Source organism: Palaemon carinicauda, chromosome 42, assembly GCF_036898095.1.
Source record: "Palaemon carinicauda isolate YSFRI2023 chromosome 42, ASM3689809v2, whole genome shotgun sequence".
Lineage (NCBI taxonomy): Eukaryota > Metazoa > Arthropoda > Malacostraca > Decapoda > Palaemonidae > Palaemon > Palaemon carinicauda.
This window is the reverse complement of record NC_090766.1, coordinates 25,274,216-25,300,357: the sequence shown is the minus strand read 5'-3', so window position 1 is coordinate 25,300,357 and position 26,142 is coordinate 25,274,216. Positions and strand designations below refer to the sequence as shown.

The window sequence follows — 26,142 nt, the reverse complement described above, 5'->3', positions numbered from 1 at the left end:
TGGGTTAGCCCTTCCCCGTCATTCCCTGGAAGGATTTTTGGCGGGGGGGCTTTCCGTTCGAGATTTCTCCATCGGACAAGGGGTGACTGCTTACCTCTTCCTCTGGGAGCTTACCAGGTTTTTTCCCTCCTCGGTTACGGCCCGAGGGTTGATTCAAGGAAGCTACAGGAAGATCAATGGTACTTTCCTCCTCTCGAGCTCAGGCAACTTGGCCTTTCGTCGTTAAGTATCTAACTTGCGGACAAGCTCGATGTTGTACCATCTGGACGCGCTGACTGAGGGCTTCCTTTGGGTGTCTCATCTGTGGAGGTCGACGACCTCAGACACCCTTCCATCCTTGAGAAGAGTTTGTTTGTGCCCAAGGACAGAGACTTAGACAGCTGCTGTGCGGAGGAAATCGACTTCCGGTTTCACTCCTCCAAGGCGCTTTCTTCCAGACTCTGCAGGGCTCCAGCGCCCTTTTCTTTCAACCACGTCGGCCTAAGTTATCGGCTACGACAACTGGGACAAGGTGTCCAATTGCAGTTTCCTCCTGTCAGGAACAGATGGTACGGGAGACTCCCCCGGGGGGGCATAGTCCTAAAAGGAGTTCACGAACTCTAGGATTGCAGGTTTTTCGCTGGGAGGATGCTTAAGGTTACTCATCCGAATGACAGCTTCCCGATGCCTATTCCCACACAATCTCTGTGATCAGCCAAGGATATCGCTCCTGCCATCTCTGTCAGCGAATTCAGTGTCTCTGAACCTCTATGCCATAGCGTCAGCAAGAGTTGCCTGGTTGGGCAGAATGATCCATACCTTAGGTGAAGGTCTTTCTTAGGATCATCGACGGCTTCACCCCCGGCCCCCTCAGTCGATCCTTTCTTGTAAGGAAGGATTTGAGAGGGGATGTCCGTAGTCGACCTCTCAGCCCTGATCAAGTTTGTCGAACAAACTTCGGCCAGCGTAGACCAGCAGAATCGATCAGACTGGTAACGAGGCGACAGGACTCCTTAAACCCTGGATCGGAAGGACGGGTACTTTCAGTTTCCATTCCATCCATCTTCCAGGGTGCTCGTCGAATTCAGCCTAGACTGCAAGTATTCCTGCTTATGATGCAGTGTGGCTATCCCGCCGTGGCATAGCAGGTTTATTTCCCCAGAGAACTCTCCCTGCCTTCCTCTTGGCCGCTCAGGTGCCGGCTTCCGCCTCCTCTGCTGTTTGGAAGGCTGGTCAACTCCAGTAGGCTCGGGTTCGACCTTCTTCAGCGCCGGGACAAGCTTCCGGATGCTTACCATGAGTGTGGGCTCATGGTATTTTGTTTGGAGCCTTCTCTTCCTCTGCCTCAACATCTGGAGGATCTGGCCATGATATTGAGTCAACGACCTTACCACGTTGGAAACTCCGTTCTCGTCCGTCCAGCGAGGTTAAGCAACGTCGGTACTTGGATGGGTGACCACCTGGGGACGCCAGATTCTGTTAGCACATCCTCCGAGCCTTCCTTTCGGTTGACTGTGGCAAGACTGAGGAGAGTCGCAGTACCTGTTCTCAGTCAAGCAGAGCTTTCAGCCCTACCTTGGAACGTTTCCTAGTTCTCCTTTCCTCATTGACCCGTCTATAGTCCGAACGGTCGCTTCAGGATAAGTTCCATGTGGGGCGATCCAAGTTCCGGTGGCTTCAGGCAATGTTTAACCGGACTCCCTGGCCCTATGGGACCAGCGGAACTATTAGACCTGCAATGGGTGTTGACCTATGGAGCCTCTTGATGGTAGTGGATATTCTCGTCCTTTCCCCACATTCTTAATGCGGTTCTCGGACTCGTCAAAGGAAAGGGGGGGGTGCATGTTCCGGTCCAGGCCTATGGTCAAGACCTGAAGGATACCTCTCCATCATTCAGGCAGGCTTAGGGGCCTTAGTCTGGCCCCTCTACAGATCCTACAGCTCCTGCCGAGTCGCCCCGTGCGCGTCGACTTCATGATTCTGGCGTATTCTAACCAGCAGGGGACGCATTTTCACACCTTCACATCTTGCAGTAGAGATACCGGGATGATTGAGATACTCTCAATACCACCATCGGCTCTCTCATTCCAGGCAGGGGAATATTCTCTCAGACTATCCGAGCAGAGCCTCGTAGAGTGTACCTGGAGGTCTTTGACCTTGGGTAACCAGCAAGTACTGGTCTGGGGGACCTGATCGCGACATCTTGGAACCTCAAGCTTCCGCTATTCTTCCCCCCCAGTCTCAGACCCCGAAACTCTGGCAAGATGCATTCCGGTGATGGTGGGACAACTTCGACGCCTGCGTCTTCCCTCCCTTTTGTCTGTGGACAATGGGTCTCAACAAGACCAGGTTGTCTGTCAACCTTTCAATGGAAGAGCTCCACTGGGACTATGCGCAGAACGGTTTCTGGACCCTCTGCTTCCCCTGACGGAACTCCCGGGAGAGCTTCTCCCACGGCGCAGACTACTCAAGCAACCACACTGCGACATCTCTCCCGAACCGGGGCGTCGCTTCGGCTTCATGCCTGGAGACACTACGCTTCCTCCTCAAGAAGAGACAACCCGCTACAGTTGCGGTATGGAGGTCACGTCATCTGCGATAGTCATCCACAGGGGTCTCCCAGGCAAAGTGAAGAGTCTAAGGTGGTTGGTGCAGTGGGAGATATACCTCTTCCCTTGAGGCCTCTTCTCCAGCAATAACGGTCTTATTGCCTTTCGGCGGGAGGAAACTCCTTTCCGCTCTCAGCAATGAAGCCTGTCGCTCAGCCTTTCCCTGACCTTCAGGCTTAAAGGAATAACTTTTTCCAGCCCGCTGGATCTATCCTCGCTCATGCGAAGCTACGATCGTCCCTGCCCTAGTCGGAGGAAGACCTCCAACTTGGAGCATGGCTCGGACTTTTAGTCCTTTAAGAGATCTTCTCAAGACCCTTTACGACAGGCCTCGGATTGTATTCCGCCTTGGGTCTCCTGCTCACTCTGGCTACGGCCAGTGTGTAAGCAATCTTCTTGGTCTCTTACGACTCCCCCCTTTCTAAGGAAGAGGGGAAGGCAACATTCAGGCTCGCTCCTGAGTTGTTGGCTAGACTCAGAATCTGGGGGTCCCGGCCCTTCGGTCCGATTCTTTCAAGATTTCGAGTCTCCATTCTGTATCTGATGTCCCAAGACCTTCTCTTCCTTGCCAGTAAAGGAATCGAGAGGTTAGCGCTGGGAACAGCTGCAGTTTGTCCTCAGTTGCAGCCAATTTGGGAGCACAAGGAGGACAGGGGGGGAGAGTCACCAGTATACCTCTTCAGCCCGGACTCAAGGACATTCATCTCGACCTGTCTCCAGACCCTCCCCCGTCACGTCGCCCTACAGCACGATGTTGGATACATCGCAACGTCTCTCGCCTTCGAGTAATACTACTCTGTGACGCAGGTGCTACAAGCTTCCTGCAGGGCGTGACCCACAGGAGTCTCGATACATTTTCTATCGCTCTGTGGTGGCTACACAACAGCTGGTCTAACCTCAGGCTCCTTTTTGGACAGGTAGCAGAAGGTTGAGGGCATTGTTATCAGGTTTTAGTCTGCATGAACGAAAGAAGTATGTCTGGCCCTTACTTCTTTCTTCATCATCACCTCTATGGGGAAGCAGCATCCTGGTCTCTGCATAGCTGACCTCGAACCTCTGCAGGTAAACCATGCGTCCTTGTGTTCCGAGTATTGAGTCAATACTGTCGCGTCCCCCATATCCTGACGAGGTGGTATTGGGAACGTCCTAACCCAGAGTTCCTTCTGGAACTCCAGGTCAACTGCCTAGGACGGGTCACACTTCTTCCTTCACACACAAGCTTATGTAGGCCACATGGTTCCTTGCGGAGCAAGGAACTTGTGAGGTGCAGGGACTCCTTTTCTCGAGTGCGACTCACTCGGATTCTGAGTCCCCGGGTAAAGCCAAAGCCAGTATGGCTGGGGACTTTCCACCCTTCCTAAGGGGTAAGTCACCCAATGTAAATAGCGTGGTTTGTATTTCGGTTACGGAACAAATGACAAATTCAAAGATAATTTGTATTTTTCCTAACCATACAAACCTTAGCTATTTACACATATTTGCCTGCCAGCCCTGTCCCCCAAGACAAGTCCTACCTCTAAGTGAAAGTGAGTATTCACCTGTGTGTGAGGGGGAGGAGGGGTAGCTAGCTACCACTCCCCTACCCCCCCACTAACTAGCGCGGGGGTAATACACCCTCGTTAAATTCTAATGGCTCGCCATTTCAGCTACGCTAAAGGGTAACCCTTTGTAAATAGCTAAGGTTTGTATGGTTAGGAAAAATACAAATATTTTCGAATTTGTCATATTCATTACTTCTCATATATAGTTTATTTATTTCCTTATTGCCTTTCCTTACTGGACTTATAGTATTCTGCTTTTCCAGCTAGGGTTGTAGCTTAGCTAGTAATAATAATAAGGATAATAATAATGATAATAATAATAATAATAATAAAGCTAGTAATAATGATAATGATAATAATAATAATAATAATAATAATAAAAATAAAGATACTGTCAAATGCCCTCTTAAGATCACATTTTGTCAATTTAGTGATTCGCTACTTTTTTCACAATTAAGTAAGTTTTTAACATTGCTATTAGAAGTATTGGGGCTTCTTATAATGTATGCAATGGATTAATGACGATAAAATGTATTATAGGTACATCACCAGTCGGATGATGATTCTTTGGGTCTCAAACCTGGATCAAATGTATGGTATCATTGCCCTGTCAAGTCCTGTATATATCATGAAGATATGGGGTCTATGGGGAAACATTTCCCCAAGCTTAAATATTTAAAGCAGGTAAGCACTTTGAAAATGTTTGCTCCTTTACTGAAAGCATCTCATATATTAAGTTATGATTTTTAAGAACAGAATTACATCAGCCAGATTAAACTGTACTAATTATTCCTACACTTATAGGTAAAAACTTTTAGACCGAATTTTAACTAACCTGGGAATTAGTTAAAACTCATTCAATATTGATTAGAAATTATAGAATTAGATGACCAACATGGTCAAGATCACATAAGAAAGAGTAGCTCTACATATATATTAGTAGAACATCTCATTATCAAAAGACTATCTCATAGAATTCTTTACTCCCTCGCATGCGTCAGTATTACAGAAGGTTTTCTGAAGTGTTACCAACAATATTTCAACGGAAAATTAGAGAGAAAACCATCAGCAAACCTCATTAGTAAAATAGTGAAGATATAAAAATTTTCAAGCAATGAGCCTTAATTGTGATTGGTTATTATAGTAAATTCAAGTAGCAATCATGTATCTATTCTTACTTGTTTAAGCAAAATATACAGATATTTTCAGTTTGTCTTAGTACAGTATTCTTATGTATGATTTTCTCACATTTAGCTTGGTAAAATATTGATATAAAGGAGAAAACACTAGACTGGAAAGAACTCTTCTTTTTGTGTTTTTATACATAAATTATTGCTAGATAATTTTTTCATGAAAACAAACTCATATAAGAGAAGCAAATGCATTTTATATTAAAAAAGATTCTTAAGCTAACTTATTTTCCATTATGTTGTAATCTGATATGTAGAAGATATTGATGACTTGGTGCCAAGACATGTGTACTGTATAAGAAAGACTAAATAATCCTGTGTTTTTCGCAGCATTATTTAAAGGTTCACGCCACACGTTCGCATACGTGCGAATGTGGGAAGGCTTTCAGCACTTCTGCTCTTCTTGCACACCACAAGCGTGTTTGTGGTATTAGTCTTATGTGTGTTTGCGGGCGCAATTTCTCCCGTTTTGAAGCACTTCAAACACATGCTCGTCGAATGTCCCATGTTATTCACTCTTCAACATTGCAAGCTCTCAGGTTAGTGTTTCAAGTCTATATTGGATGAGACACCATGTGTAATTTTGATGCTTGACAAGTCAGTCTCAAGGAAAACAGTTTTCAACATTCATGAACTTCTTTCCCTGTTTGTATTACCATAAACAACACTTAACGTAAGTAAAATTAACAAAAATACTCCTGCTTTCTACAGAGAAAGCACAGAGAGTTAACATCAACAATACACATGAACTTATCAAACAGTAATTATTGTATTGAAAATGATTAAGTACAATCATCTTTCTAGATTTTTGGGAAAATTCAGTCTCCAAAGTAAATGATAAAATAAGTCGTCTACCAGCCAGTACTACAATACTGTTCCATTTTCCTGTGTCAAAATATAGATTTGACAGTTTGTATTACCAACAGGTCTAGGAAAATTGCACTCTCCGATCCACTTGTATTAGCAGCACAATCGGCAACTTCTCATCAAGATGTATGGACCCATGGAATTCCAATAAGGTAATTCTTCTGACTACTTTAGAAGTCAAAGATATATTCAGTTAAATAATTGTAGTCATATAAGTATATTTGATTCCTTTGGAGCACAGTAAATAGTTTCATTTCCCGAGTAGGTCTTGTATAGTCTCTTATACAGAAGGATGCTTTTAAGATCATTGTTTTGAATTCATAAGTTCTTTATTCTGCTATAGATATAGGTCACTTGGAGTACAATTCAAAATCACATATTGAGTAAATACCATTCAGGGAGTGATCTTTCCTTGAAGGGATTTTCATTCTTAACCTAATCTTAGAAGTACAGTAGTATTTAGACAGTTCCTTTCTGCTTTGTATCAAAGATGTTTTCCAATGTCAAGCATTATTTCATGTTGTATACTCCTATGCAGTATTGTACTTTGTTTCATATATGAGAATGATAAAGCTTTCAAGGTATTGTTGATACACTTCCATTCATTTCCTTATTCCTCAAAGGCTAATTAACATAATCTCAAAGGTGAGAAGCTTCTTTAAATTTTTTTTCATTTTCTAAAGGTACCCAAGACTTGAGGATGGTTCCAAAAACGATGGCTCTGTTGGAGTAACTGTTTCACCCTCTCCTTCATCGTCTTCCCGAACTATCCCTCAGGCCATATGTCCTGCCCCAGCCTCCATATGCCCTACTCCTTCTACCTTCACCCAAGTCACATCTTTGAACCTGCGTCATCCAATCCACTTTCTTGCCGCTGTTGCGTTAGGGGAAATTACAGTTACTGCCATGAAAAGGTGAGGTTAGAGTGATAGAAGGGCATTTAGATAGAGAATTTTATTAGATCATTCTTTTTTATAATTATTGATCTCATCACTCCAGAAAACCATCTATGTTCATTGTGTGTATTCTCAGGCAATAGTTTGTAGCTCTGTAAGTATGGAAAATTATTTTGATAGTCGACATAAAGTACTGTAGTATATATTGAATGCTGATGCAAGTATCAATGAGACTGAAGAATTGATTGAGTATAGTACATATATTTCCAGAGACAAAAGTGTGTTAATTGCACTATGCCTTAAATTTCAAGTTGAAAAGGGCTTCTTTATTTTTTTATTGTTTGCAAGGATATTGAATTGTCTTATTTAATGTGTTTATTATTAGACTGGTAACTGTTCATCTGTTAGAATCAACATATGGTACTTTGGAGAGTTGTTTGAACTTCAAAGTTTGCTCAATTTCTATTCATCTCGAAGTACAAGCGTCTATTGTACAAAATCAAAGATAATTTTTAAGATACTGGCAATGTAGTCATGTGATGTAATACCAGGATCTGTAGGATGTAACCCATGCACGTCTTTTATTCATGCAATTTACAAACTGTCTGTCTTTTGCTGAAGCCTAGATCTCCTGTTACCATAGCAGAACAGTACAGTAGGTAACGAAAGACATCTCTGCAAGGAAGAGATCCCTACCTCACCAAGCAGCTGTTTTAACCCTTTTACTTGCTTTTATTTGTAGTTGAAGTGTATCAGTTTTTCGACTGAATTCCTTTTTATATCACTATGTTTCTCATGAGTGTTACAGAATAACTTTCTGATAAATAATCTGTGTACTTCTATCATCAAAATGCTGTGATTTTTGTCTCGGACAATTACTCTTTCTCTCGTTTATTGGAGTTTGGTGTGTAAGGTGCACTTTGGAACTTTTGTTTTTAATCATTTTCATTTGGTAATTTCCAGACTATTACAGAAGGTTCTCAACTTACAAACTTAATTGGTTCCAAGAATCTGTTTGTAAGTCCAATAAGTCCAAATTTGTTAAATTTTGGCCTAGGGTAAGCTTAATCAGAATTCCATGCCTATGATTTTTTAGCTACAAAAGTCAACAAATAGTCAGGTTTCGTATGAAATAGATCTCAGGATATTACCAATTTTGTATTGCTTACTGTATTAAATAATATAATATTGTTTTATTACAGTATTTCTTAAGCTATGTTATTTTCAGTTGGATTTGTGTTTGTATCTCGTAATGTTTGTATGTCGGGGACCTTCTGTAGTCCAATATCTTTCTCTTTAATTGCTCTAATTTTCACCTTTCATTTCAGAACACATACTTTTGGCAGGCCTTTGAGATTATAAAAATGAGATTCATAAAAAATATCATTGAAATAATAATGTAGATGGTAACATCTGGGGGGTACTAAATCAGTCTGGTTTCCAGTGTTCAGATTTAGTTAGATGGTTTAGGTAAGTAGGATAGACCTAATTCTTTTTTCTTAACATTTTTCTTCAATTGCAGTATCAGTACTGGCCTTTAATTATCAAGCTAACAGTTAGCTATGAAATTAACTGCCCGTTTTACATGAAGGGGTAAATCTCCTTACCCATATGAAAGGAGCAGTTAATGTGGTCTTAATAAAAATATTATTTTCAATATTAAACTTACCCGATGATCATATAGCTGCAACTCTGTTGCTCGACAGAAAAAACCTACGGGCGGAATACGCCAGCGATCGCTATACAGGTGGGGGTGTACATCAACAGCGCCATCTGTCAAGTAGGTACTCAAGTACTCGATGTCAACAAAGAACCAATTTTTCCTCTGTCGTGCCAATGGCAGGACCTACTAAATACGCCGTCCCTAACTGGATTTGTTTTCACAACGATTTGGTGAAGTACACTATTCCAGTTTTGAGCTTTCGCTATGCAGGGGTTTTATCTTCATTTCAAAACTTGAATTCGTTTTCGATAGATTTAATTATGGTGACGAAGAGAGTATGGACTCTCTTTCACTTTTAAATGGCCGACCCTTCCCTTAGACGGAAGTGTGTTTAGGTTTTTGGTAATTTTGCTTAACACGTTATAGATCCATTTATTTATATCTCTCCGCCTTTTTAGGCCTCTTCGGTTAACTTTCCAATTATTATAAACTTATAAAAATAAATTTTTATGTTTGTTTATATGCGACCTTTCCTAATAGTAGGCGGTCCTAACTTGGAACCGAAGTTAATTAACATTGAGCCCGTTTTATCGTATTTAACCTTTAAAGAATTTAATACTTTTTTTTAATTTTAATGTTTTATGGAAGAATTTCTTTGATAGTCTCGTACTGTTTTCAAAGATGAAATAACGTTTAGTTTTTAGTCTCCACAGTTGTTGACGTTCAGAACGTTCAACATCCGCTCTATCGTTACGATAGAGAGAGAGTGTATCACGGTTTCACTTTGCAGTAAGAGTAAACCGATTCTAGCGTTTCGTTCATTCTTTCTTAGCTTAAAGAGTTTAAATTCTAAATAAAGGAACTTTTTATTTGGGAAACCTTTCAGTTTTTTCCTTTAGCAAATAACATGTTTTAACGATATAATTGGGCTCTTCTCTCAGGTGCTAAATCAAGAGAGAAGAGAGAGAGAGATAGAGACGGAGGGAGAGAGAGGAGAATAAACGTTTCGTTCAAGCGGGTAACGTTGTTCTCGTTTTTTACTCTTCTCCCTAGTCGCTGTAGGGGAAGAACGTAAAACGTTTCTAGGGTTTTATTCTTGTTCCCAGGCTTTATGCGGTGAGAGATTGTAAACGTAGTTTATTTGATCTAGTGTTTAGTCTCTTTTCCAGCCACTGAATTCTTTATCTTTATTTATGTTTTTCTGTTGCATTGTAAAACTGTTTTCGCAATGACTACCTTTTAATGAAGGATAGGATTGCGTGTTTCAGGTAGAAATCAGTTAAAGTTTCGATTTCAGTGAAATAAGTGCAAACAGAAAATCAAAAGTGATAAAGTGATATGCGCAAAGTGTTACAGTGTTGCGTCCGAGGGTTCGTCTGTTCGTGCCAGTTGTTCACCTAGTCCGGGACCTCTTACAAGCTCCCAAGCCCAGGGGAGAAGTAATGTCGAACGACTTATGGGTTCCACAGGCCTTGATCGACGAACAGACGTTTTTCCCTCCGTGGTTTCGGGCGTATCTACACACGTTTGCCGACGTGAGATCGCCCCACCCACACAAAGACGAGAGAGCCCATTTATTCCTCGTCTGCGGAAGAAGTTTCTCGTAAGAAACCATGGACCAAATCTTGCAGCTTTTAAGTGCAAGTCGGTCCCTTCCGCGCAAGTCCAACGGCCTAGGTGTAGCCACTGGGTCAGTTCGGACTCGCTGCAGTCATCCGACGACTGCATACCTCCCAAGAGAGGCAAGGTGGTACCGCAACAGGCAGTAACTCCATCTGTTGCCGCACCAGCTGTTTTAGACCCTCAGTCACGACGGACAGTAGCTCCGTCTGTTGCCGTTTTTTGTAGACCCTAAGTGGTCTTTACTGCAGTCTATGCAGACTCAGTTAGCTGCGGTTATGCAGGAGTTTCGTGCGGAGAAGGTTGACACTGCTCTCGTTAGCTTACAACCTGCCACTGTTGTGCACCCAGCTCACGCTGAGGCTGCCTGCTCCCACACTCCGGCTGCGGAGAGCTCCACCTCCGATGCGCAATCGACCCTGCCAGACGCATGTTAACGTTAGCCGACGTGCGGCTCCCTCCGTTAACATGCGTGAGCTACCGCATCAGCAGTGGGAAGGTGGAGTCAAGCTGCCGTGTTTTGACGCGATGCGTTAGTTTCCGCAACCCACGGCAGTCCCCACCACGCACCACCACTCCACTTTGGTTGTTGTCTGCTCCCACACTCCGACTGCGGAGAAGGTTGACAATGCACCCGTTTGCCTACAACCTGCCATGGTTGTGCGCCCAGCATGGCTGCCTGCTCCCACACTCTTGTTGTGAGAGCTCCTCCACCCATGCGCAGTCGACCCTGCCAGACGCATGCTGACTCCCACAGACACACGGAGCACTCCGTTGCCGTGCGTGAGCTACCACAAGCTGCCGTGTTTTGACACGGTGTGTCAGCCTCCGCAACCCACTGTGGTTACCGCCACTCACCCGCAGCAGACTAGTCAGTCAGGAGTTGAGGCTTCCCCACACAGCTTTGGTTGTTGCCAGCTCACAGACTGTCAAGCATCTGGTCTGCTACTAATGCACCAGTGCTGTATGTCCTCACGCCCTGTTGTGGTTGACAGTTCAGTTTTTGACAGTTCACAGACTGTCAAGCAGTTACATAACGTTGCCTTCTGGTCTGCTACTAATGCACCAGTGCTGTATGTCCTCACGCACCTGTTGTGGTTGACAGTTCAGTTTTTGACAGTTCACAGACTGTCAAGCAGTTACATAACGTTGCCTTCTGGTCTGCTGCTTTTGCACCAGTGAGACCCTCACTGAGATAACCTAGCTTTTCTCGGACATGGTTCCTGTAGATGAGAAAGTGCTGTTCTCCCTCCTTCTGATATTCCTTTGAGGACTCTGTCATTTGGAGAGGAGCCTTAAGCTGCTTAGCCTCCTATGGACTTTAATTAAAGCATAACAAGGCTTCCAGGGATGGTAAATGGTTCCGCTTCAGTCGCTAACCCCGTCTGTTGCCACACCTGCTCCCATAGACCCTGATGGGCTTTGTTGCAAGACATGCAGTCCAAGCTTGTGTCCTTGTTAGAGGATTTTTTACGGAGAAGAACCTTCTAGCCAACAACCTTCCTACCGGTTGGTTGTACGCCCTGTTGACGCTGAGGTATCCTACTCACGTCCGCCAGTTGAGATGGTTCCTCCACCGGTGCGACCCAGTGTGGGTTGCCAGTCGCACGTTGACGTTAAGCGACTCTCGGAGGTGGTTGTGGACGTTCAGTGTGTCACTAGGAAGACGTACAACAACCAGCAGAGATGACTTGTTGTGACACAGTGCGGCAACCTCAGCAACCCTGTAGGGGGTTGACTGCACAACCCAGACAGTCTACACAGTTTCGGGTTGACGCTGTACTTCCTCGCGTCCCCATGGTTGACAGTTCACAGACTGTGCAGCAGTACCATGATCTTGTATCCGGCTCCGTCACGCATCCACCAGTGCGACCGGATTCAGCGAGTCAGACGTTGCCCACTCCGTTGCCGTTTCCTCATCAGTTTCGGATGAGGAACCCTCTGATGAGGACATTGCTGAACAAGACGATCAACCCCCAGCCCTGCTATCCATCCAGAAGATGCTGAAGAAGGAACACTGCCCTGTCAGGCTGTGGATGAGTCTGGTTAGGACACTGTCATCCGTGGTTCAATTTGTGTCACTTGGAAGACTACACCTCCGTCCTCTTCTGTATCATCTAGCTTTTCACTGGAAAAGGACTAGACGCTAGAAGCGGTCTCGATCCCGGTTTCCGGAAAGATAAAGTCTGGTCTGACTTGGTGAAAGGACTTTATCAACCTTTGAAAGGGTCTTCCCCTGACTGTTCAGACTCCCAACCACGTTCTCTTCTCGGACGCATCAGACGTAGGCTGGGGTGCGACATTAGGCGGTAGGGAATGCTCGGGATTATGGAACTCGAGTCAAAGGACAATGCATTTCAACTGCAAGAAGCTTCTGGCAGTACGTCTGACCTGGAAAAGCTTCAGGTCTCTCCTTCAAGGCAAAGTGGTGGAGGTGAACACAGTCAACACCCTGCTTTGACGTACATCTCCAAGCAAGGAGGGACCTACTCTCTGACATGGTACGAGTTCGCAAGAGACCTCCTCTCCTGTTCAACAGGTCTAGTCTTTTCACTAGTAACGAGGTTCATCCAAGGCAACTTGAATGTCATAGCAGATTGTCTCAGTAGGAAGGGACAAATAATTCCAACATATTGGACCCTCCACAAGGATGTATGCAAGAGACTTTGGGCCACCTGGGGCCAGCCAACCATAGATCTCTTCGCAACCTCGATGACCTAGAGGCTCCCAATACTTTGCTCACCTATCCCGGACCCAGCAGTAGTTCATATAGATGCCTTTCTACTAGATTGGTCACATCTAGATCTATATGCATTCCCTCCGTTCTAGATTGTCAACAAGGTACTGCAGAAGTTCGCCTCTCACGAAGGGACAAAGTTGACGCTAGTTGCTTCCCTCTGGCCCGCAAGAGAATAACTCACCGAGGTACTTCGATGGCTAGTAGACGTTCCCAGAACACTTCCCCTAAGGGTGGACCTGCTACGTCTGCCACGCGTAAAGAAGGTACTCCAAGGCCTCCACGCTCTTCGTCTGACTGCCTTCAGATTATCGAAAGACTCTCGAGAACTAGAGATTTTTCGAAGGAGGCAACCAGAGCGATTGCTAGAGCAAGTAGAACATCCACCCTTAGAGTCTACCAATCGAAGTGGGAAATCTTCCGAAACTGGTGCAAGTCAGTATCCGTATCCTCGACCAGTACCTCTGTAACTCAAATAGCTGACTTCCTCTTATATCTGAGGAAAGAACGATCTCTTTCAGCTCCCACTATCAAGGGTTACAGAAGCATGTTGGCATCAGTCTTCCGTCACAGAGGCTTAGATCTTTCCAACAATAAAGATCTACAGGACCTCCTTAAGTCTTTTGAGACCACGAAGGAGCGTCGTTTGGTTACACCTGGTTGGAATTTAGACGTGGTTCTAAGATTCCTTATGTCAGACAGGTTCGAACCACTTCAATCAGCCTCCCTGAAAGATCTCACCTTTAAGACTCTTTTCCTGATATGCTTAACCACAGCTAAAAGAGTCAGTGAGATTCATGCCTTCAGCAGGAACATCGGATTCTCATCCGAAACGGCTACATGTTCTACAACTTGGTTTTCTAGCCAAACACGAGCTGCCTTCTCGGCCTTGACCAATATCGTTCGATATTCCAAACTTATCGTATGGTTGGAAATGAACTAGAAAGAGTATTATGTCCTGTAAGAGCTCTTAAGTTCTATTTTAAAAACCTTTACGAGGCCCGTCTGAAGCTTTATGGTGTTCAGTTAAGAATCCATCTTTGCCTATGTCAGAGAATTCTTTATCCTATTTTATCAGACTGTTAATACGAGAAGCTCATTCCCTTCTGAATGAGGAAGACCAAGCTTGGCTGAAGGTAAGGACACACGAAGTTAGAGCTGTCACAACTTCCGTGGCCTTTGAACAAAATAGATCTCTGCAAAGTATATTCGACGCAACCTATTGGAAAAGCAAATCAGTGTTCGCGTCTTTTATCTTAAGAATGTCCAGTCTCTTTACGAGAACTGCTACACTCTGGGACCATTCGTAGCAACGAGTGCAGTAGTGGTGGGGGCTCCACCACTACAATTCCCTAATTCCAGAACCTTTTTAATCTTTCTCTTGAAATATTTTTGGGTTGTCCGGAAGGCTAAGAAGCCTTTCGCATCCTACTTGATTTGGCGGGTGGTCAAAATCATTTCTTGAGAAACGCCTAGATTAGAGGTTTTGATGAGGACCTTTAGTATGGGTTGCAACCCTTCATACTTCAGCTCCTAGGAGTCGCTCAGCATCCTATGAGGATCGCGAGGCTCAGTAAGGAAGACGTACTTAAAAAGGCAGAGTAATTGTTCAAGTCGTCTTCCTTACCAGGTACTTATTTATTTTATGCTTGTTATTTTGAATAACTGCTAAAATGAAATACAAAATACTTAGCTCATAATAATGTCAACATGTAATGCTGGTCTCTACCCACCCCCCTGGGTGTGAATCAGCTATATGATCATCGGGTAAGTTTAATATTGAAAAATGTTATTTTCCTTAGTAAAATAAATTTTTGAATATACTTACCCGATGATCATAAATTAAAGGACCCACCCTTCCTCCCCAATAGAGACCCAGTGGACAGAGGAGAAAATTGGTTCTTTGTTGACATCGAGTACTTGAGTACCTACTTGACAGATGGCGCTGTTGATGTACACCCCCACCTGTATAGCGATCGCTGGAGTATTCCGCCCGTAGGTTTTTTCTGTCGAGCAACAGAGTTGCAGCTATATGATCATCGGGTAAGTATATTCAAAAATTTATTTTACTAAGGAAAATAACATTTTATATTTTTGGCTCTCAGTTTTAAGTAAATATGGTGAGAGAGGTGAATGCTCGAGTGCTTGGACGAGGATTAAAACTGGTAGGCGAGAATGATCATGAATGGGAGGTAAATCAGTTGTTGTTTGCGGATGATACTGTACTGGTAGCAGACACAGAAGAGAAGCTTGACCGACTAGTGACAGAATTTGGAAGGGTGTGTGAGAGAAGGAAGTTGAGAGTTAATGTGGGTAAGAGTAAGGTTATGAGATGTACGAGAAGGGAAGGTGGTGCAAGGTTGAATGTTATGTTGAATGGAGAGTTACTTGAGGAGGTGGATCAGTTTAAGTACTTGGGGTCTGTGGTTGCAGCAAATGGTGGAGTGGAAGCAGATGTACGTCAGAGAGTGAATGAAGGTTGCAAAGTGTTGGGGGCAGTTAAGGGAGTAGTAAAAAATAGAGGGTTGGGCATGAATGTAAAGAGAGTTCTATATGAGAAAGTGATTGTAACAACTGTGATGTATGGATCGGAGTTGTGGGGAATGAAAGTGATGGAGAGACAGAAATTGAATGTGTTTGAGATGAAGTGTCTGAGGAGTATGGCTGGTGTATCTCGAGTAGATAGGGTTAGGAACGAAGTGGTGAGGGTGAGAACGGGTGTAAGAAATGAGTTAGCGGCTAGAGTGGATATGAATGTGTTGAGGTGGTTTGGCCATGTTGAGAGAATGGAAAATGGCTGTCTGCTAAAGAGGGTGATGAATGCAAGAGTTGATGGGAGAAGTACAAGAGGAAGGCCAAGGTTTGGGCGGATGGATGGTGTGAAGAAAGCTCTGGGTGATAGGAGGATAGATGTGAGAGAGAGGCAAGAGAGCATGCTAGAAATAGGAATGAATGGCGAGCGATTGTGACGCAGTTCCGGTAGGCCCTGCTGCTTCCTCCGGTGCCTTAGATGACCGCGGAGGTAGCAGCAGTAGGGGACTCAGCAGTATGAAGCTTCATCTGTGGTGGAAATGTGGGAGGTTGGGCTGTGGCACCCTAGCAGTACCAGCTGAACTCGGCTGAGTCCCTGGTTAGGCTGGAGGAACGTAGAGAGTAGAGGTCCCCTTTTTTGTTTTGTTTCTTGTTGATGTCGGCTACCCCCCAAAATTGAGGGAAGTGCCTTTGGTATATGTATGTGTGTATGAAAAAAAAAAAAGATAATTAATCATTTAGATAAATCTACCTGAAATTCATGTTATAAATTCTTTAAACATTAGCCTCTCGATAAAAAATTAAAACAATTTATTCCTTATGATATAACTCGGGATCCCCTGGTAACAGCCAATTTCAGCATCACCAGACTCTGCCATCTATTGTCATCACCAAGCACTGTTGCCATTATATATGAGTACATTTTTTGGTGATTTACTCTTCCTACCCATTGTCCAGAACATACTGATGTTTAGATTATTTTTTCCACTTTCTATTGGTATTTATCCATTTGTTTCTTTGTGTTATTCATTTTGGACTGTCCCAGGTATACATATATTTCTTTATACACAGTAACAACAATTTATTAAATGATGACCCCCATACACTTTGTTGTCATGATTGATTAGTTTTCAATGGCTTACAGTTGTAATTAGTCTCTCATGATAGGTATATAGCTTATTATTTGATAGTTATATTTAGTTTTAGTGACGTTATCAAAGATTTTATAGTACCTGTAAGGTTTATTATGTAGGAATTATTTCCTCTTAAAAACATTAGGCTATATTTTCTCGGCTGACAGGGGTTAGTTACTCTGTCCTTTGTACGATCTAACAATTCTTCCATGGCTAGGAGTAGACGGTTTACTTTTTAAGTCTATAATCATATACTCTTAGAAGAGTTTAAAGCTGAAAAGAGTGAGATGAATTTTTCTATCTTGTTTTTCAACCTTGGGGAAAGCTATTGATTCTGCCAGTTCTTTCAAATACTGTATCCTTAAAATTCTTGATATGATTGCTTTTTTATAATTTCACAGTTTTGTATGATATGTGTATTATTATTTATGCAGCAGGAAGTTCAAGAGCAGTTGTTATTTAGCTATTGATGGAGAATAATTAATGGAACTAGAAATTTTAATTCCTTGTACTTTAGGTGGATTGCATGGATCAGGATAAAGCCTTCTCTCTTCACCATGTGTTGTATTGAAATCTATCTCATGTGAGATTTCCATTTCCTAAGGCAAGAGAAAAAGTGTTTTCCTCTTAGAGAGACTGGGGTTTATGTTACTACTCTAAATCACGTACAGTAATTGTAATGTCTGCTATAGAGTTTGCAGATCCAAGAAACTGTTTACTTGCTAGTCATACCATAGATGGAAGCAGCTATCATGTCACATTCTCTTTATGCCAAGTTGTGGGATTGGAATGTTGCATGATATATGAAACTACATAGCCTGTAGTTGGGCATTTTAGTTTCATATAATTTTATCTTTGATTTATTTGGCTGCCATTACCCCTCCATCCAGGTCAGTCAACATATGAATTTTAAGTATAATCATTGAAATTAGTTTAATAAAAAAAAATATCAACCTGGATATATAACTGAAATCTAATAGTCTGCCTAACTCCCCATTTTAAGTGGTTGCATTCATGATGGGATTTTTTTACCTCCACCTATGAAGTTGGAAGGTTATGTTTTACCCCCTGTTTGTGTGTTTGTTTCTAAACAGCTTCCTGTACACAATTTTAATCGTAGACTAATGAAAGTTGTAGGGACTAATTTCTGTTTAGAAATCTGGGAATTATTAAATTTTGGAAGGTCAAGGTCACAGTCAAGCAAAATGTCCAATTCACATAATCAGCCGTAAGTTTGGACGTTGTTGTCACAGAGACTTCATACTGTACTTGGTTTATATTTGAGTGTTTGAAAATCCACGCCAATTAATACATGTTAAGGTCGAGTCCAAGGTCAAGGTCAAGCAAAAGGTAAAATTCCGAACATCAACTATACGGCCACAATTTTAATCGTAAAGTAATGATGAAACTTGCAAGGATTTTAAACCGTTATGTAAAGAGCTGGAAATGATTAATTGATTCTGGGAAAGGCACGCTGGTTTTGAGAAATAAGCTGCTGTGGCGGAGGTCTGCACTTTCAGTGTGCTTTTCTAGTTTATGTGTTTTGGGTTTGCAAATACAGTAAGAACATAGTGATGCATAGATGATGATGGTAATGCTTCATGGCAATGCCGGATGCTGAAGACAAGCAATGTTGGTGTTGACTGTTACCATGGGAGACTAGATTCATGCCTAGAGAGTTGGAGTATTTTATGTGAATAATTTAATATTAATTTACAGAGATTAGTTTTTATTATACAGTGGTACCTCTACATACGAATTTAATCCGTTCCACAACCGACTTCGGATGTAGAAACGAATTTTCCCATAAGAATACATTGAAATAGGATTAATCCGTGGTTGAGCCCAAAAACCTATGATAACTCCTTGATAAATTACTACACATAATTACACATGACAATATGCACTCTAAATTAGATAAAAGACATGTAAAAAAGAATAATTATCAAGAAATAATAAATAAGAAACGGGTTTTTAGCGTCACTTTACCCTAGAAAGTCCAGCGCAGGTGTTGGTCTTGCTACGCAGAGAGGAGACGGACGGGCGGCGAGGAGGTAGAGAGGTTGACTACGATAAACGTACACTACCGTAACTTATTCTAACTTACTCTAAGTGAACTTTAACCTAACTTAGCTTATTTATTTCTTTTATTTTTATATTTTATATTTTTTTTACATTTTCTTTTTTTCTTTTTGATGATTAATTTTAATCACTTTCACTCTACACTTAAAATTGATTGAATTTTTTTTCTCTTCAATCTTTGCCGTTTTCTTTGTTTCACTTTCTTTCGCTTCACTCTTTGCCGTTTTCTTTGAACCACTTCCTTCCTCTTCATCACGAGTTCGCTTCGTAGTTTTTTTAAAGAAGCTATCGACAGAAAGTTGCTTGGTACAGCTTTTCAGAATGTTTCGAAAATAAATTAGGGAAACATCATCAAACTGCGCAACTACACGACAAACCTGCAATTTCTTTGGATGGTATTTGTCGATGAAGTCGACCACGTCTTGATATTTTCCTAACACCTCTTTTATTTGCGCCGAACCTAACACATGTTCTACCTCCTCGATCCCTTCCTTGTCATCACTCATGTGCTCAGACATAGTATGGAGTTCCTTGAGCTCCTCTGTAGTAAGTTCGTCGTGATGTTCTTTTGCAAGTTCATGCTTTTCAATAATTCCTTGCTTTACTTCTAAAGAAAGCATTTCCTTATTCCTTTTCTCACCACTACCACTACCACTTGCGAAACTAAGCCTTTTAGGACCCATGATTTACATAAAATACCATAAAAGGATGAACGTAAAAAATCACGATTAAAACACAGTTAATAGCAGAACGCACAGGGCACAACCACACGAAGCCGACGAGAATAGAGGAATGTCCCAAGCCATGCTAATTGAGGGTCCCTCCGAGGTAGAAATGCTGCCTTCTATCGGCAGAAATATAAAATACATCCGGCGATATGAGTACCATCTACGTGCACGGGTATTGTTTACATCGGATGTCGAAAAAAAATTCGGGTGTAGAGTAGGAACGTGTTCGAATTGTACTTCGCGTGTCGAAAAATTCGGATACATCCGGTACGACGAAAATTGCTTACTTCGTGTGTCGAAATAAAATTCGGGTGTAGAGTCGAAAAATTGCTCGAATTTTACTTCGGATGTTGGAAAATTCGGATGTAGATACGTTCGTGTGTAGAGGTTCCACTGTATATACAGTGCTGAATTTAATTTACAATACATTGGATTTATGCTGGAAGAATACTTACCTATTGAACTATATTTGTTATAGCCTGTCAACAAGAAATTAAGAGGTTTTATAGCTTATCAGGACTTATCTTTTAAACTGCAGTTCAAGAGTAGTAGTGTACAGTAGTTATTTACCTGTTTATGGAAAATAGTTAATGAAACTAGAAATTTGACTTCCTTGTACTTTAGGTTGATTGCATATGATGGGTATATTGTTATGTTAATCAATTTAAAGATATAGATTTGATTAACATCCCTTTGATATTACTCTCTAAAAATAATTGTCCCTATTCTTTGCTTGATTTAAGGTAAATGAAATTCAGTAGAATATGTTTGGTTTATATTTTATTTTTTACGGTAGCTACAAGTTGATATATTATCATAAAGAATCTCTCCAACTATGTTTAAGAACAAATATTTCCCTCCCATTCCACTGCATTCGATTTTGCTCTGAACCCAATTTTGAGTCCTCTGCAAACCGTGTGGTTGTATCTTTACTTTCTTTTGTGTATGGCTGAATGTGTATTCTCTTTAACAATGGAAAAAATATGTTCTGTTAAAAGTATAGTGTGGTTTTTAGGGATAAGATAAAGAGGAGGCTTATTGTATAGTGTACAGTGTATGCCAGGAAGTAGAGAAATAACAAATAAACTTCAATTGTATAATGATAAAAAACATTTCTAGAATATATTAAGATTGGTAACAGAACTAAATAGATAAGTCATATTAACTTTACAAACTATTTCCACTGATGAATTGAAAAGTCATAGACCTTAGATGAGATATGGTTACTTGTCAACTTGATTATGACCACTTAATACATCAGTAAAGGCTGAAGAGCTCAAAAGGTGAGTAGAGACTGAAGAGCTCAATAGATTAGTAGAGGCTGAAGAGCTCAATAGATGACTATAAGCTGAAGAGCTCAATATATGAGTAGAGACTGAAGAGCTCAACATTCTACTACAACCTACTCAAAAATAGATACAGTAGGCTTGAGTATAATTAGGAAGTTTGCAATTTTGGAGACAGGCCTCCAATAACACTTTTCTATCATTTCTGTAAGTAGAAGATATAATTCTTTGAAATATAAACTATATTTTTATTCATTTTTTCTCAGGACACCTTGTGTAGATGTTGGTGTGCAAACTGAAGCAGAGGTAATGAGAAGGTCAAGGAGGAAGTCTTCAAGCCCAGGTAGATGGGAGGCCAGTGGAAATTTTGGGAGTAGTACTAGAAATTCTAACAAGAGGAAACGGACCACAGAGACACAAACAAGATTAACTCACAGGGGCAATAAAAAAAGGAACACAGATTCATGTGATCTGGTACCAACTAAAGCAACAATTGGAGGTGTCTGTGTAGAAGGTACATTGGAAATAAATGGGAGCACTGAAAGTGAAACCAGTTTTCTGGAAGTTAGTGCTGATAATTGTAGCAACAGTGAAAATTCTTTAGAATCTCTTACTTTACAAATAGATCTGCCAGAGCTAATTAGCACTCAGAGTTCATCCGGAACACAGACGAGCCCTCGTGCTGGGGGTCTAGCACACACTAGCATGCATAACATCTCCATATCTCTCTTCGATCGTGCTTGTGGTGATGATGAACCGACCATTAGTCCTCCATCTGTAACAACCATTACTTCCACTCAGACACCCCATCACCTTGATCCCTTTGCAGGTTCGCATTTACTCATGGAGGAAGATGAAGATTTACTTGATGTTGTCGAGGATGCGTCGTCCTCAATAAATGGGCATCCTCCATTACTTGCTCATATTCGTTCCTCAAGCATAGAAACTCAAACAGATCATGATGTTTTGCTAAGTGAGAATGCAGGCACTCCAGATGATGTTGATGAAATCATTCTAACTAATACAGAAACACAAACTGATCCTAATAATCCCCTTAACATGAGCAGTGGTAGTTCTTACGAACCCTCAAATCCCTGTCAAGCATCTGGGACATGCGATGTTCACGGGACTGATAGCATATGGTGCACCAGCGAGACGCAAACCTACGAGGACTTTTCCGACATTGAACAATTCATGCGTTCGACCATACATACCCAAACCCCAGATCACAGTCATAGTGAACTCTTCCCTGAACTTTCATTCACTCACACACAAACTCAGACAAGCATTGATGACCCCCCAGCACTTGTCACCACACATACTCAGACTCCAACGCATTATCATTTCCCAACAGATTTATATTGATGAAACATAATATAGTTGACATGAATATAAGTACATAGAGATGTTTTATTTGATACGTCAACCGCATAGCTTTTATTAAATGCTTAAGAGAAAGATATCTATGCATTTTTTTCACCCTACTTGAAATTGCTGTCCACTAGGGTATGCTGTATAAGTATATTTATAAAGTTAAACAATCTAATTTGTAATTCATCATAAAGGAGGTATACCAGAAAAGTCAGAATTGTAGGCTGGTAGTACAGCTGATATATAAAATCTTGAGAAGAAGTTTTTTTGCAAAAAAACATCTGAACTGTTGTGTTATTTGGTTTGGGAACAAATGCATCAGCAGATTGTCTGAATATTCTTTTTCACGAGATTCCTTTACTAGTAGAAAGAATCTAGAAACAACATGTAAGGGTGTAATCATAGGAAGAGAGTAAGAAGGAATGTGGTAATTCAAATTGTAAAGGTGGAATACTAAGGGAAGAAATAGCCTTTTTGCCAGTCTGATGATGAAATAGTTAACAAAATGTTTGCTTTGGTGCTTGTAACTACAATCTGTACTAATATTGCCACATGCATGCCTTGTTTATGCTTCTCAATAATTTAATTGTTCACTTTTATAGTATTCATCTGCTTCTTACCCTCTTTTTTTAATCATCTTGGGAGCAATTGTTTAAATACTGTAGATTGCTATTAACTTGACGTTGAACAAAAATAATTACAATTCAATGAAGAAAAGAGTTAAAGTGAGAGCTGGGGGATGCAAGCTAAAGCAAACCAAAACTGCTTCAAAATCATGTTAAAACTGCTTGGGTGATTATGTATGGGTGCCATTTAAGGTCTTTCTGCTCATTGCATTATATTCTTGTTAGTACTTGTCCAGTAAAGCGCAAGGTAAGTGAGGCAAAGAGGGCAGTTTACTGAATGCTGAGGACAATAGGGAGGCAGATATAATTGCTGTTGCAGGTGTTGAAGTGCCAGTGATGGGAGATGAGAATGAGAGAGAGATTACCAGAAAGGAAATGAGGAGAGCACTAGATGAAACGAGAGTAGGAAAAGCATCTGGTATGGATGGTGTGAGAGCTGAAATGTTGTAGGAAGGGGGTGTGACTGTACTTGAATGGGTGGTGAGATTGTTTAATATGTGTTTTGTGTTGTCAATGGTACCAGTAGATTGGGTTTGTGCATGTATTGTACCACTATATAAGGGTAAGGGAGATGTGCATGAGTGTTGTAATTCAAGGGGTATTAGTTTGTTGAGTGTCGGAAAAGTGTATGGTAGAGTACTGATTAATAGGATTAAAGATAAAACAGAGAATGCAATCTTAGAAGTACAGGGTGGTTTTAGAAGAGGTAGGGGTTGTATGAATCAGATTTTTACAGTTAGGCAGATATGCGAGAAATATTTAGTAAAAGATAAGGAGGTGTATGTTGCGTTTATGGATCTGGAGAAAGTGTATGATAAAGTTGATTGGGAAGCAATGTGGAATGTGATGAGGTTATATGGAGTTGGTGGAAGGTTATTGCAAGCAGTGAAAAGTTTCTACAAAGGTAGTAAACCATGTGTTAGGATAGGAAATGAAGTGAGTGATTGGTTTTCGGTGAGAGTGGGGCTGAGACAGGGATGTGTGATGTTGCCTTGGCTGTTTAACTTGTATATTGATGGAGTGGTGAGAGAGGTGAATGCTCGAGTGCTTGGACGAGGGTTGAAACTGGTAGACGAGAATGACCATGAGTGGGAGGTAAATCAGTTGTTGTTTGTGGATGATACTGTACTGGTTGCAGACGCGGAAGAGAAGCTTGGCCGATTAGTGACAGAATTTGGAAGGGTGTGTGAAACAAGAAAGTTGAGAGTTAATGTGGGTAAGAGTAAGGTTATGAGATGTATGAGAAGGGAAGGTTGGGCAAGGTTGAATGTCATGTTGAATGGAGAGTTACTTGAGGAGGTGGATCAGTTTAAGTACTTGTGGTCTGTTGTTGCAGCAAATGGTGGAGTGGAAGCAGATGTACGTCAGAGAGTGAATGAAGGATGCAAAGTGTTGGGGGTAGTTAAGGGAGTAGTTAAAAATAGAGAGTTGGGCATGAATGTAAAGAGAGTTCTATATGAGAAAGTGATTGTACCAACTGTGATGTATGGATCGGAGTTGTGGGGTATAAAAGTGATGGAGAGAGAAATTGAATGTGTTTGAGATGAAGTGTCTGGAGTATGGCTGGTGTATCTCGAGTAGGTAGGGTTAGGAACGAAGTAGTGAGGGTGAGAACGGGTGTAAGAAATGAGTTAGCAGCTAGAGTGGCTATGAATGTGTTGAGGTGGTTTGGCCATGTTGAGAGAATGGAAAATGGCTGTCTGTTAAAGAAGGTGATGAATGCAAGAGTTGATGGGAGAATACAAGAGGAAAGCCAAGGTTTGGGTGGATGGATGGAGTGAAGAAAGCTCTGGGTGATAGGAGGATAGATGTGAGAGAGGCAAGAGAGCATGCTAGAAATAGGAATGAATGGCGAGCGATTGTGACCCAGTTCCGGTAGACCCTGCTGTTTCCTTCGGTGCCTTGGATGACCGCGGAGGTAGCAGCAGTAGGGGATTCAGCGTTATGAAGCTTCATCTGTGGTGGATATCGGGGGAGGTTGGGCTGTGGCGCCCTAGCAGTACCAGCCAAACTCGGTTGAGTCCCTTGTCAACTTGGGAGGAACTTAGAGAGGAGAGGTCCCCTATTTATTTCATTTGTTTGATGTTGGCTACCTGCCAAAAATGGGGGAAGTGCCTTGGTATATGTGTGTGACAACTGTAATAGAATTAATTGATTACATTATTATAAAAAACTTAAAAGTTAAGGGTCTATACCCCTTCCCCTGAAAGACACCCTTCAATAAAATATTGTGCTCTTCACTTTGCTCATCCTAGCTATGCCACTGTTTGGCATCCAGGCCAAGCACTGGGCAATATCATAAATCTAGTTAATCCTATTATGTTCTAAAGAAAATAGTTACTCGCACCTCTCTTGAGTTCTTTACTTACGTTTACCAAGTGACGTCGGGCAGACGACCGGCTCCTCTTTAGTTTAAGAATTGTGTAGCATCGGCACAGGAGTGATATGGGTTATTACTGCAGTTTCAACTGCCTTGTTAATAACTCCTTAATCATGTTACTTATCCCCTTTCCTTCCTTTCTAAAAACTGTGCCATATTTTGTGTGAGAGGTTCAGGTATACAGCTAATAGTAGTCCACTGTAGCCAGTGACAACATTTAATGTCCATCATTAGATGATGAAAGTATCATGACAAGTTCTCAGATGGTGCCGCTGCTCCTGCTGTTTATATGTATTGTTATGGCTCACCTGGCCAATCCTGTACTTGCATACTGTCCCACATATTGGTCATGTCATATGAGGATTTGGGGAAGCAGGTACCTCTTGTCTTTTGTGTCACTACTGCTCTTTTAAGGTGAAATATGCAGTAGGAGCTGTCCCAAGGTCCTACCACATACTAATTTTATAGACTATATGGTTGTTAGAAATCTCTAAGGGTCAGCCAGTGGTATTTTGCATTTCTTAAAAGGCTGACTTGGCTTGGTCCTAGTACCAGGTCTTCAGTACCCTTATTTTAATCACCCACATAAAATTTTATTTGGAAGCCATTCATAAGACAAAGATCTCACAACCAAGCCAGCATACTGTAGTTGGGGTTGGTGAGCACCAGTAGCCTTTGTCTTAAGAAATTAATCCACAAGGCACTTGGTTCAGCCCATCAGTCAAGTTGGCGCATCGCTTGTAGCCAAAAAGTGAAATGTTAGTTGCCAGTGGTGAAAAGTGCCTTTTGGCCATCTTGTAAGAATGTGACTGCCCTGTTTGTCAAGAAAGGTAGCATAACTCGAGACTAACTCCCAACACCAAAGGTATACAATGTCTGAGAATCTCCAGCGTGTAATCTTA

General features: G+C 41.7%; 1 protein-coding gene across 2 annotated transcripts in view; it reads left to right on the top strand.

The window, feature by feature from the left end:
* Window positions 1–22,325, top strand: part of Asciz (ASCIZ zinc finger protein) — a 44,477-nt gene extending 22,152 nt beyond the window's left edge. For both annotated transcript variants that reach the window (XM_068365454.1, XM_068365453.1), the window contains 5 exons: window positions 4,670–4,813; window positions 5,650–5,858; window positions 6,246–6,338; window positions 6,870–7,100; window positions 21,130–22,325. In XM_068365454.1, the coding sequence (XP_068221555.1) occupies window positions 4,670–4,813; window positions 5,650–5,858; window positions 6,246–6,338; window positions 6,870–7,100; window positions 21,130–22,228 (1,776 nt within the window). In that variant the 3' untranslated portion in view covers window positions 22,229–22,325. The remainder of the gene's footprint in view (window positions 1–4,669; window positions 4,814–5,649; window positions 5,859–6,245; window positions 6,339–6,869; window positions 7,101–21,129) is intronic.
* Window positions 22,326–26,142: the final 3,817 nt, after the last annotated feature.